The 13,456-nt window shown below is 42.5% G+C and overlaps 1 protein-coding gene across 7 annotated transcripts in view; it reads right to left on the reverse strand.

Moving 5' to 3' along the window:
* Window positions 1-13,456, reverse strand: part of focad (focadhesin) — a 246,608-nt gene that overhangs the window by 100,590 nt on the left and 132,562 nt on the right. For all 7 annotated transcript variants that reach the window (XM_041186298.1, XM_041186297.1, XM_041186293.1 and 4 more), the window contains 2 exons: window positions 4,594-4,715; window positions 1,120-1,212 (listed from right to left, as the gene is read on the reverse strand). In XM_041186298.1, coding sequence (XP_041042232.1) covers window positions 1,120-1,212; window positions 4,594-4,715 — 215 coding nt within the window. The remainder of the gene's footprint in view (window positions 1-1,119; window positions 1,213-4,593; window positions 4,716-13,456) is intronic.

The following is a 13,456-nucleotide window of genomic DNA, read 5'->3' on the forward strand; positions in this document are numbered from 1 at the left end:
AATTAACATGGCGATATTGAAAATAGGATTAGGCCAATCAAACCAGTAAAATTAGAAACAAATTGATCTCAAACATAATAATTCCAGAAATAGATTTCAACTGTGTCTGCACAGTATTATAACTTACTTTTACTGCACATCTTACAAACTGATTTTAGTACAGGATAATAAATGCAGTAAAGAAGTTCAATGGGTCTCATTTCAAGTTGGGCTATTGGGAGTATGACTACCTCCAAGGGTGGTCTCTCGCCACTTTAACTTCACAAGAGCCACTGGATAATTACAACGTGATATTTTACAAAGACCCCAGGTAGTCCACTGGACTGTATTAAGGTTTTTATGTTAGTAAAGAGCCAACAAGATCTTTGGTTCTTTTGCATCATTGCAATTTATCAGGCCACTGTGTAAGTAAACATGAGCAACATTACTTTCTTCTCTAAGTGGATAGCAGTACAAAGCTTGGAATTTTAGCACTGTAACTGCACCTTGCCAGCTCATAACACTCCAAAATAGGTGCCTAGAGCATATAGGCAACATTAAAACATGTGCATTTCACACATGTTGGAAACTGAGAGGCTATGACTTGAAAATCTAATCTAAACACTGCAAAATGAACAGCATCATGCTGAATAAATGGAGATATTGTTTGAAAGTCAGTTTTAAAAACAATGAAAATAGGAGCAGGGGTAGACCATTCAAGCCCCTTGAGCCTGCTCCACCATTCAGCTAGATAATGACCGATGATCTACTCAATGCCATTTTCTTGCACTATCCCCATATCACTTGATGGTATTTCCTATCTGGAAATCGATGGATCTCTGCCTTGAACATATTCAATGACTGAGCCTCCACAGCCCTATGGGGCAGAGAATTTCAAAGATTCACCACCCGACCCCCACCAGGCCAGGGCAAACATCCTTCCTGCATCTACTTTGTCAAGTCCTGTAAGAATTTTGTGTGTTTCATTATCATCTCTCATTCTTCTGAAAAAACATTCAATCTGCAAAAGTATTTTGCAAAATTTAAGATGTAGAGTTACTGGCTATGATTATTAAGTTTTCATTTTGGAATGGGTAGGAATCTATTGCAGTCTCAAAAATTCTTAACTAGAACACTTACCTGCAGAACTGCCTGGTATGTTCTTCCCATAAATCCTAGCCATGCCTGGGACAGCAAAATCGATTTATGCCACTCAGAAGGTTGGATAGGCACCTAAAAGTAAAGAGGTCATTAGGAGAAACACAAATTTCTATCATAATGGAAATACTAAAGACTGACAAAACAATAATCAGCAACTTTCATGCACACAATTGTAATTTTTGATAATGTAGAAAATATTCACATCTTAATTTCAACCTGCACAGTTATGATTGTCACAGAATCTATTAATGGAGTTGACAAAAGGTCCAAAAATGCCAACAGAAATGCTAATTGGAGTCTTTTTTTTAATTTCCCCCTCCAATGACTCAACAATATTCCACATTTCCTTGAAACATTTTAGCCATTCATTTTTATTAATGAAAAGAGAAAGCTTCTTAGATCTGTTCACACTGGCCCCAGAAGTCGTCCCACCAAGCCATGTGTCCTCTGAAGAAGCTCCCACAAATGCACCGCTTCATAGAGGGTGAATACATCATGAAGCCCACACTTTTCAAATAATGCAGACAATGCTGAAGAAAGCCGTTCATTTGTTATTTCTCGGGTGAATGCATTGTTTTCTTCGGCTATTTCCTGATGAGTTATGGCATGAACTTTATTCCCCCCTCATCTCTTCATCTTTCACAAGGCGACTTTAGAGGCATATGAGAAAAAATAGAACGGCAGTTAACACAAAAATCTTCTACCGGCATGTAAATAGTAAGCAGGCAACAAGAGGTGGGGTGGGTCCTATGAGGGACAAAGAGGGTGATATAGGCTTAGGGGCACAGGGGAAAGCTAGAACATTTAATAAGTACTTTGTATAAGTTTTTACAAAGGAAGAGAATGTTGACAAAATGTCAATACAATTGAAGTTGGGAGAGGTAATGGATGGGGTGAAAATTGATAGGAACTATGTACTGGAAAAGTTGGCCATGCTTATATTGGTAAGTCACCTGGTCCAGATGGCTTGCACCTCAGGTTGCTAAGGGAAGAGGGGGTGGAGATAGTGAGCGGGATTGCCATAATCTTCCAACCTTCCATAGATAATAGGGAGGTGCCAGAGCACATCAGATATCCTTTTAAGGTGTAAGGACATTCTAAGTAACTACTGGCTTGTCAGTTTAACATCAGTGCTGGGTAAGGTTTTAAAAACAATAACCAGGAGAAAAAAATTAAAATGAGCACTTGGAGAGATTTGAATTAAGGAGAGCCAGCATGGATTTGTAAAAGTCAAATCAGGTTTCACTAATCTAATTGAATTTTTTGATGAAGTAACAGAGAAGGTTGATGAGGGGTATGTGGTGGGTGTGCTTTACATGGATTTTAAGAAAGCATCTGACAAAGTACAATGTAAAAGGCTGCTTAACAAAATTAAGAATCATGGAAAGAGGGCTTGGATAAAAACTCGGCTTAAGGACAGAAAAGACAGTATATCGTGGTAAGTCATTATTTTTCACACTGGAGGATAGTAGATAGAAGTGTTCTCCAAGGATTAATGCTAGGGCCACAGCTTTATTTTTTTTTTATATATATATATATATATATATATGGAATAGAGAGTAAAATTTGCAGATAATACCAAACTTTGAGATATGGAAAACTGAGGATACCAATCTACTACAACAGGACATTGATAAAAAGTAGAATAGACAGACAAACAGCAGATGGAATTTAATACAGAAAAGTGTGAGGTGATGCATTTTGGTGGAAGGGATAGTGAGTGGTAATAAACACTTGATAGCACAGTTCTAAAGAAGGTGCAGGGACTTGGGATTCACGTGTCCAGATTTTTTAAGGTAGCAGGACATATTGAGAGAGAAGTTAACAAAACATATGGTATCTGGGATTTCATAAGTAGAGGTACTGAGTTCAAAAGCTGGTAAGTTATGCTAAACCTTTATAGAGCTGTGGTAAGGCCACAACGAGAGTATTATACCGAGTTCTGGTCACCACACTTTAAGAAGGATCTGTGGGCCCTTGAGGGTGCAGAAGAGATTTGCCAGAACAACTCCATGGATGAGGAATTTTAGCTACAAGGTTAGGTTGGAGAAGCCAAGGTTGTTCTCTTTGTAGCAAAGGGGGTTTGATTGAAGATTTGATAAAGGTGTACAAGATTATGGCAGATTTAGATAAGGCAGACAAAGGAAAGCTGTTATAATTTGCTGATGGTACAAGGACTAGGGGACACAAATTTAAGGTTTTGGGCGAGAGATATGGGGGGTGGGGGGGAAAATATGGGATAGAACTTTATTATGCAGTAATGACCTGGAACTCATTGCCTACAAGGGTTGTGGAAGCCGAGACAACCAATAAATTTGTGTTTATATTTGTGTAATTTGCAAAGTGAGCGAGCACTATAAGCCAACTGAGAGCTAAACTGTGAGGTCCCTTTTCCCAGTAAACTTTTTGCGAATTAGAAAAAGACCAGGGAATGAATTACACCTTTGTCCACTGAATCCTCAAAGGGTGGGCCTTGCTTTGAGGAGTGTTTTAATGTTTGGTGAGGCTATTGATCCAGTAAATTTTGTATCTATGGGAAGACAGCTGCTTAATTAGTTATGGTAACATTTTATATTAATATTCAAGCAGAGTGTATCAAGTGCAACCATTTTGATCCGAGAGCATTTACCTTGATGAGGGGACCATGGCGTCTCATCCATCGCAACCATGAAATTCACTGTTAACTGAATTATGATACAATATTGTTTGCTGTTTGATATTTTGTTATTTCTCCTTACTCTTGAGGATGATCTTGGACAGCAAAAGGGAGAGGCAATATCTTGGAGATTGTAGACTAGACAGAGTAGCGGATGACCAGACAGCTCATGGTGGAAGTAAGCTTAAGCCTGCCACCTTAAGAATTGAGGTGATGTTGGTGGATGTTGTAGTGGGAGAGTGTGAAAGATGGAAATAAGACAGTTGATGAGCAGGTTGCAACACTTCAGCAGTCAACTACCAGAGGAGGGGGAGCTGTGAGTATGAGCATACGTTGGCCAGAGTAGGGACTAATCCGTCTTTATTAAAGCTTTTTAAATACTTGTGTAAATGGAGTAATATTTTACTGATTAAGTCCAAATCAGACATGGAAGGACAAACAGTAGGAGGGTAGTTGCAGTCAGATAGTGGAGGCAGTCCCATTGGCCCACTTTCTAAGTGGCCAGGTAATATATTTGTTAAAATGTGCTGCTCTCTGGGATACAGGCCTTGATCGCAGTCTGGACTCCCAAGGGTTTCCACAGCCACTTGTTGTTGGAGAGACACACCTGACCATACATGAAGCAGCACCAAAAGTCTGGACTGCAGGAACTCTGACATGTAAAAAAAACTATTTTAGATTGTTCTACTGGCCAACAGGCAATCACACGTGGAAAATACATTCACTCAATCAGGTGCAATTCCGGGCAAAAACAAATGTTCCTTTATGTATATTTCATGAACGACACAAAACCTTACCTCGTGGATAAGGGCCGCAAGCATCTGCTGGTAACTACGTCCGCGACTCACAAGAAAGCGATTAATAGGCTTGCCATCTTTATCTGTCTGAACGTGTAGATCAAAACAAAGCAATAAGCCAGCTGCAAGAAAACAGTAAAAGCTTTAACTGGATGACTAACGTTCAAGAGATATAGTGGAATGTAAACTGCAACCACATAGCATCTCACTTAGCCCAACTATGAGTGAGTCATAAACATCTTCATCAAAAATAAACTGGAAATCCAGCGTTAAGCATTAAGAATATGAAGATACAGACGAATAAAGAAATTAGGAGTAGGCCACTCGGCCCCTCTAGCCTGCTTCACCATTCAATAAGATCATGGCTGATCGGGTTTTTACCTCATCTGCCATTCCTACCTACCTCTGATGACCTTTCACCCCCTTGCTTATCAAGAATCTACCTACTTCTGCCTTAAAGATATTCAAATACTCTTCCTCAACCTTTTAAGGAAGAGAATTCCAAAGTCTCTCAACCTTCTGAGAGAAAGTTTTTCCTCATCTCTGCCTTAAATAGGCGATCCCTTTTTTTGAAACAGAAAACCCAAGTTCTAGGCTAGAATTTTACGTCCCATGAGCGGGCACGTGCCTAACCCAAACAGGCGTGAAATCGTGCCAGATAACGTTGGGCAAGCTTCTCGATATCATCGCGCACTCGGGTGATATTTCGCTCGGCGGGTGCTCTTCTGGCTTTTGCGCATGCCCAATGAAGTGCTTGATTGTGCTGCATGAATATTTTTTGCAGCGTTTTTGGATTTTATTTTCTTATTTGCAGGTCTGTAGCTCCCCAAGGCAGCTGTCTGCCTTCAGGGAGCTCTCTCGAAGCGCTTACCCATGCCCGGGGTGACGTCGGTGCTCGCCCTCTTCCCACCCCCAACAGCAGTGCTGAGCCTTTCTCCAGGCGCATTTCACGCTGGCTGCAGGTGGAAGTGCATTCCACGTCCACTTCCACCCAACAAGCACAAAATTCAGACCCTAGATTCTCCCACAAGTGGACACACCCTTTCCGTATCCATCCTGTTAAGTCCCCTCAGGATCATATACATTTCAAATACTGCTACTTTTACACAATAATCAACTTCTTATTCTTTGTTCAGCCTTCAAAATAAAAAAATAGAAACACTGTCTCTTTAAGAAATTAGTGTTGGGGATGGTCAGAAAACCCTCTTACTTTTTGTTCCCTGAAACATGCCAGAAACATATGCCAAGAGTTAGTGGTGCTTTTAGAAGCTCTGTGTGTTCTTGGTTACCAGAAAACAGCTGCTCCATCAGCCTTTTCAGCAAGGCCGAATGCCAAACCTGATATCCTTAAGTGGCCTGGATTTTGTGGTAGAAATAACCTTGAAGTTAGCAGCTCTCACCATTATGAAGGCGCATAATCAGACAGCAACTTCCTTTTGGCATCTGCACGTGGAGTAGAATGCAGAATTCCGGATGTTGCTGTTCAATTTGCTCTGCTCCTCCACAAGTTTCACTCTAACAGTATCTCACCAAACAAAAAAATCTTGGCATTAAAATACATATAAAGGAGTGATTTTGCTGTACACTAGATACCCACTTAAGACATCAGAAAAGGTTAGTGTTTGTCCATTCAAACACAAATGAAGTTTTAACTGCGTGCTAAAACTTTCTGAACATGAAAATTTAATTTTAAAAACTTTGCAGTCGCATTCCTTCAGATTTTAATTATTGTTGGAGATTCAAAAAAAAATTTTTTCCACAAAAAAAAAATCCTTTCTATCTCTTGCACCTCTCCTTAATCCCATCTTTTTGTCTATTTATTTTACCTTTTCACAATTCTACACTGAATTAAATATCCAAACTTACACTTCCTGGTTCTAACCCTGCGTAGAATTCTTTAATGCATTTGGGTCATAGAGATACACCGTTGCTTGCCCTGTTCACCCAGGTCCCTGATCCCCTGTAGATTGTACTAGGCTATATCAGGTGCTCAATGACAGTAAGTTGCCACTCAAAGTCCACAAAAAGTCTGTAGGCAGCTGTAAGCGTAATAAAAGATGAGTGCTGTTCCTTTCCCACAAGCTGCAAAAATCCAGGCTACTGAATTGGCATAAGACTTGCTATCCTGACCTCTTGAATCTAACAAATCCATGGCTGATCTTAACCACTATTTCACCAGTTTTCCGAAAATTATCTGTATTAGCCTACACTAATTCCTAAGAAATAAAAGAACTTCAGTATGGTTAAACCAATCTAGCTATGCTGCAGAAGCTTTACTCAACCTACTGAAGGTGTGAGAAGTAGTTGAGGAGCTTGATAGGCTCCTTGTCTCCCAATGTTTATACCTCTCTGGAAAACTAGAGTTTTCTTTCTTAACAGGGGAGTGGCAATATATTTTCTGCATCTGAAAGATAAAAGGCAGGCTAGCGAGAGTCTGAGTAAATAGAAATCCTCAGACACTTTAGGGATACAATAAAAGCCAAAAAGTCTGAACGGGAGATACAACCTCAAATCAATTCATGCAAAATTACTCTTGATGAGGGTGAGAACTGATGATTAAAAACCTGAAAACTTTTGCCTTCAGAAGTGTCCACTGGGGAAATTACAGCACCCTTTCATGTTCCAGTACATCCTTATGTTCGACAATCTACGGAGAAGCTATCCTTGTTTTGTTCTCATTGAATCAGATGTGTGCCCTGAATCAATAGTACATCATCCCATAATAGCCTGAAATACCTTCTCCTCATGGAGGGTTATGCAAAGTAGCCACAGGCCTCAGGTGACTCAGAGAAAGGCAACACTCACTTGGGGAGGTGATAGCATAGTGGTATTGCCGCTGGACTAGCAATCGATAGATCCAGGGTAATGCTTTGGGGACCTGGGTTTGAATCCTGCCACGGCAGATGGTGGAATTTGAATTCAATAAAAATCTGGAATTAAAAATCTAATGATGACCATGAAACCATTGTCAATTGTTGTAAAAAAAAACCATCTGGTTCACTAATGCCCTTTAGGGATGGAAATCTGCCATCCTTAACAAACCGCTACAAAGACACAAAAAAGGAACTAAACCGGATGGACCACCCGGCATTGACCTCGGCACCGGAAATGACAAAAGCAATCTCAGCCCTGTTGACCCTGCAAAGTCGTCCTTACTAGTGCCAAAATTGAGAGCTGTCTCGCAGACTAGTCAAGCAACAGCTTTACATAGTCATACTCACGGAATCATACTTTACAGATAATGTCCCAGACACCACCAGCACCATCCTTGGGTATGTCCTGCCCCAGCGGCAGGACAGGCCCAGCAGAGGTGGCGGCAAAGTGGTATACAGTCGGGAGGGAGTCCTCAACATCGACACTGGACCCCATGAACTCTCATGGCAAGGAAACCTCCTGCTGATTACTATGTACCGCTTTCCTTCAGCTGATGAATCAGTGCAATGTTGAACACTTGGAGGAAGCAGTGAGGGTGGCAAGGATGCAGAACGTCCACCACCAAGAGTGGGTCGGTAGCACCACTACTAACCGAGCTGGCTGAGTCTTAAAGGGCATAGCTGCTAGACTGGGTCTGTGGCAGGTGGTGAGGGAACCAAATAAAAGGGACAAACATATTTGACCTCACCCACCTACCTGCTGCAGGTGCATCTATCCATGACAGTATTGGTAGGAGTGACCACCGCACAGTCCTTGCGGAGACAAAGTCCCACCTTCACATTGAGGATACACTCCATCGTGTTGTGTGGCACTACCGTCATGCTACATTTCGAACAGATCTAGCAACTCAAGACTGGCATCCATAAGACAGTGTGGGCCATCAACAGCAGCAGAATTGTGCTCAACCACAATCTGTAACCTCACTTCTCAGCATATCCCCCACTCTACCACTACCATCAAGCCAGGGGATCAATCCTGGTTCAAAGAAGAATGCAGGAGGGCATGTCAAGGGCAGCACAAGGCATACCTAAAAAAATAAATGAAAACGAGGTGTCAACCTGGTGAAGCTATAACTCAGGAGTACTTGAGTGCCAAAAAGCATAAGCAGCAAGTAATAGGCAGAGCTAAGTTATTGCACAACCAATGGATCAGATCTAAGTTCTGCAGTCCTGCCATATCCGGTCATGAATGCTGGTGGACAATTAAACAACTCACTGGAGGAGGCGGCTCCACCACAAATATCCCCAATGATGGAGGAGCCCAGCAGATCAGTGCAAAAGATAAGGCTGAAGCATTTGCTACAATCTTCAGCCGGAAGTGCCGAGTGGATGATCCATCTCGGCTTCCTCCAGAGGTTCCCAGCATCACAGGTGCCAGTCTTCAGCCAATTCGATTCACTTCACGTGATATCAAGAAACGGCTGAAAGCACTGGACACTGCAAAGGGTATGAGCCCTGACAATATTCTGGCAATAGTACTCAACTTGTGCTCCAGAACTTGCCATGCCCCTAGCCAAGCTGCTCCAGTACAACTACAACAATGGCATCTACCCAGCTATGTGGAAAATTGCCCAGGTATGTCCTATAAGCAGGACAAATCCAACCCAACCAATTACCGCCCCATCAGTCTATTCTCGATCATCAGTAAAGTAATGGAAGAGGTCATCAACAGTGCTATCAAGCGGTACTTACTTAGCAATAACCTGCAATAATGCCTAGTTTGGGTTCCACCAGGGCCACTCAGCTCCTGACCTCATTACAGTCTTGGTTCAAACATGGACAGAAAAGCTCAAGCCCCCAGGTGAGGTGAGAGTGACTGCGCTTGACATCAAGGCAGCATTTGACCCAGTGTGGCATCAAGGAGCCCTAGCAAAACTGGAGTCAATGGGAATCGGGGGGAACCCTCTCCACTGGTTGGAGTCATACCTAGCACAAAGGAAGACGGTTGTGGTTGTTGGAGGTCAGTCATCTCAGCTCCAGGACATCACTGCAGGAGCTCCTCAGAGTAGTGTCCTCGGCCCAATCATCTGCAGCTGCTTCATCAATGACCTTCCTTCCATCATGATGTCAGAAGTGGGGATGTTCACTAATGATTGCACAATGTTCAGCACCATTCGCGACTGCTCAGACACTCAAGATTCCACGTCCAAATGCAGCAAGACCTGCACAAGTAACATTCGCACCACACAAGGATCATTGCCTGACAATCTCCAACAAGAGAGAATCCAACCATTGCCTCTTGATGTTCAATGGCATTACCATCACTGAATCCCCCACTATCAACAAAGGGGTTACCATTTACCAAAAACTGAACTGGACTAGTCATATGAATACTGTGGCTATAACAGCAGGTCAGAGGCTAGGAATAGTGCGATGGGTAACTCACCTCCTGTCTCCCCAAAGCCTGTCCACAATCTACAAGGCACAAGTCAGGAGTGTGATGGAATACTCCCCACTTGCCTGGATGAATGCAGCTCCCACAACACTCAAAGTTTGACACCGTCCAGGACAAAGCAGCCTGCTTGATTGGCAACACATCCACAAACATTCATGCACTCCACCACTGACACACAGCAGCAGCAGTGTGTACCATCTACAAGATGCACTTGAGAAATTCACCAAGGCTTTTTCAACCGCACCTTCCAAACCCACGACCACTGCCATCTATAAGGACAAGGGCAGCAGATAGATGGGAACACCATCACCTGGAAGTTTCCCTCCAAGTCACTCACCATCCTGACTTGGAAATATATCGCTGTCCCTTCACTGTCGCTGGGTCAAAATCTTAGAACTCCCTCAGGGTCCCAAGCCTGTTCAGTCTTTGCTGAAAGTCATACTCTCTTCATTCTCAGTCTTAGGCTTGTGATTGCTTTAGGCACTCTCTCCAATGCTTCTATATCCTTTGTATAATATGCAGATATGAACTGTGCACAATATTCTCTTTGTGGTGTAACCATGGTTCCATAAAGTTTAACATAATTTCTCTGCTTTTGAATTCTATTTCTCTAGAAATGAAACCTAGTGCTTTGTCTGTACTGTCCATGGCTTTGTTAACTTGCATCACTGCTTTGTGATTTGTGGACTGTGAGATCCCTTTGCACCTCTACCCTATATAGGCTCTTATTTTCCAAGGAGTATGTGGCCTCCTTACTCCTTCTACTAGAACGCAACAATTCACTCTGATCTCTACTGAAATTCTTTTTATACACCCATTCTGCAAGTTTGCTAATGGTATCTTGTATTTTATTGTAATCTTTTTCAGTATTAACTATACCGTCACTCTATTTAGAATCACCCATAAGTTTTGATACCAGACATCTGATTCCCAAATTCATATTACTCATGTAAATGGTGAGCAATAGTCCCAGCATCAATCCCTGTGGAACATCACTTGCCACCTTGCATCAGTTTCTATGTCTCGTCTATATGTTTTCTGTTTTGTAGAGTTAGCCATGCATTCAGTTACTTGTCCTCTGACTCCACATGCTCTGGCAGTCATGAGTGCATGTGATACATTAACAAAGGCCTTTGAAAGTCCATATATAGTGCATCCACTATATTATTTTTGTCTATTCTGTTATTTTTCAAATAATTCACTGTGGTAGGTCATGCATGACCTTCCCTTTTGAAATTAATGCTGATTTTTCTTCATTACATTTTCAGCTTCTACATATTCCAATATCTTTCCTAGCCCTGACATTAAGCTAGCTAGTCAATAGTATCTTGGATTCGTTCTATTTCCCTTTCTGAATATAGTAATAACATTAGCTGTCTGCCAGCCCTCTGGTGCTTCCTTTTCTATTAACATACATGCAGGCTAGCACACCTGCTATCTTTTCATTTCACAGCTACTGATTTACTAAACTGCACCCTTACCTCCACCTGGAATGCTAGTACTCAATAAAATCCTTATTCTCTCTCAATCAATCCATGAAGCAATCCATGTCCAAATACAGCAAGAGCTGGGCAATAACGAGGCTTGAGCTGACAAGTGGCAAGTAACATTCGCATTACACAATTGCCAGGCATGATCATCTCCAACAAGAGAGAATTTAACCATCTCCTCTTGACATTCAATGGCATTACAATTGCTGAATCCCCCATTATCAACATCGTGGAGGTGACCATTGATCAGAGACTGAACTGGACTAGCCATATAAATACCACGGCTACAAGAACCAGTCAGAGGTTGGAAATCCTGCGATGAGTAACTCATCTCCTGAGTCCCCAAAGCCTATCCACCATCTACAAAGCACAAGTCAGGAGTGTGATGGAATACTCCCCACTTGCCTGGATGAGTGCAGCTCCAGCACCACTTAAGCAGCTTGACACCATCCAGGACAAAGCAGCCCATTGATTGGCACCACATCCACAAACATTCACTGTCTCCACCATGACGAACAGTGGCAGTAGTGTGTACCATCTGCAAATACACTGTAGGATCTCACCAAGGCTCTTTTGACAGCACTTTCGAAACCCACGACCGCTACTATCTAGAAATGCAAGGGCAGCAGACACATGGGGGCATCACCACCTGGAAGTTCTACTCCAAGCCACTCATCATCCTGACTTGGATATATATTGCCATTGCTTCACTGTGACTGGGTTAAAATCCTGCAACTCCCTGCTGAACAGCACTGTGGGTGTACCTACACCACATGGACTGCAGCAGTTTCAGGAGACTGCTCACCACCACCTTCCCAAGGGCAATAAATGCTGGCCTAGCCAGCGATGCCCACATTCTACGAACGCATAAAAAAATGGCCATTCCCCTGCTACAGCCCTCATCTCCGTTGCTTTAAGTCCTCGGGATGCACTTGAAAAAATGTGGACAACTGATTTAACCATTCAATACCAGATCTGGCTGGAGCACATACAGCATAACTCGGTCCAGTTCTCATTCATTATTCCAGGATCATCCTGGAATGTAAAGATAATCCCTGGCTTCTTTTCTGTACTGCTTCTTAAACCCCTATCCCCCTCCTCTTCTACCCTTCAACAATAAGTCCAAGGAGTTCATGGACTTCTCTGTCACTAAGAGCTAGACCATCCTATCAACGACCTCTGCCACATTCCTCCCTTCCACTAACTGACAGGGCAAAACTTTCTCTAAATCTCCCCCTGCTCTAGCACTAAACTTGTATCATTCTCTTGGGTCTCTATTATCTCCTTTCAGGCGCTGTCCAAGGTCATCTGACCATGAGGCTCAACTGCTGTCTAAACTATCCCTACTAATTGCTGACCAGCCAGTTTCCCCTCCTATACCACATGTACCATATGGTTAATGGTTCACTCTCTTCGGGTGCTGTTCCTCCCTCCTTTAAAGCTGACATTATCACCTCTCTCCTCAAAAGAGCAACACTTGACTCCACTGACCTTGCAAACTAACACTCCGTTTCTAACCTCCCTTTCCTCTCCAAAGACTTAAAGTGGATTGTCACCTCCCGAATCCAAGCCCATTTTTCGCAGAACTCCATATTTGAATTACTCCAATCAGGTTTCTGCCCTTCCAAAATACCAAAACAACTCTTATCAAAATTACAAATAACATTCTTTGTGACTATGATAAACTTAAATCTTTCCTCCTCGTCCTTCTCAACCTGGCTGCAGTCTTTGACATGGTTGGCCACATCATCTTCCTCCAGTACCTCTCCACTGTCATCCAGCTGGCTGGGACTGCACTGACCTTGGTCCATTTTTATCTCTCTAACTGTATACAGAGTAGCACATACAATGGCTTCTCTTCCTGCTCCTGCACTGTTACATCTGGTATTTCCCTAGGATCTTGGACCCTCTCTTTGTCCTCACCTACATTCTGCCCCTCGATGAAATCATCCGAAAGCACAATGTTACTTTTCACAATATACACTGATGACATCCAGCTCTACTTCGCCACCACCTCCACTGTTGCTAAATTGTCAGATTGTTTA

The sequence above is a fragment of the Carcharodon carcharias genome, chromosome 4, assembly GCF_017639515.1.
Source record: "Carcharodon carcharias isolate sCarCar2 chromosome 4, sCarCar2.pri, whole genome shotgun sequence".
NCBI lineage: Eukaryota > Metazoa > Chordata > Chondrichthyes > Lamniformes > Lamnidae > Carcharodon > Carcharodon carcharias.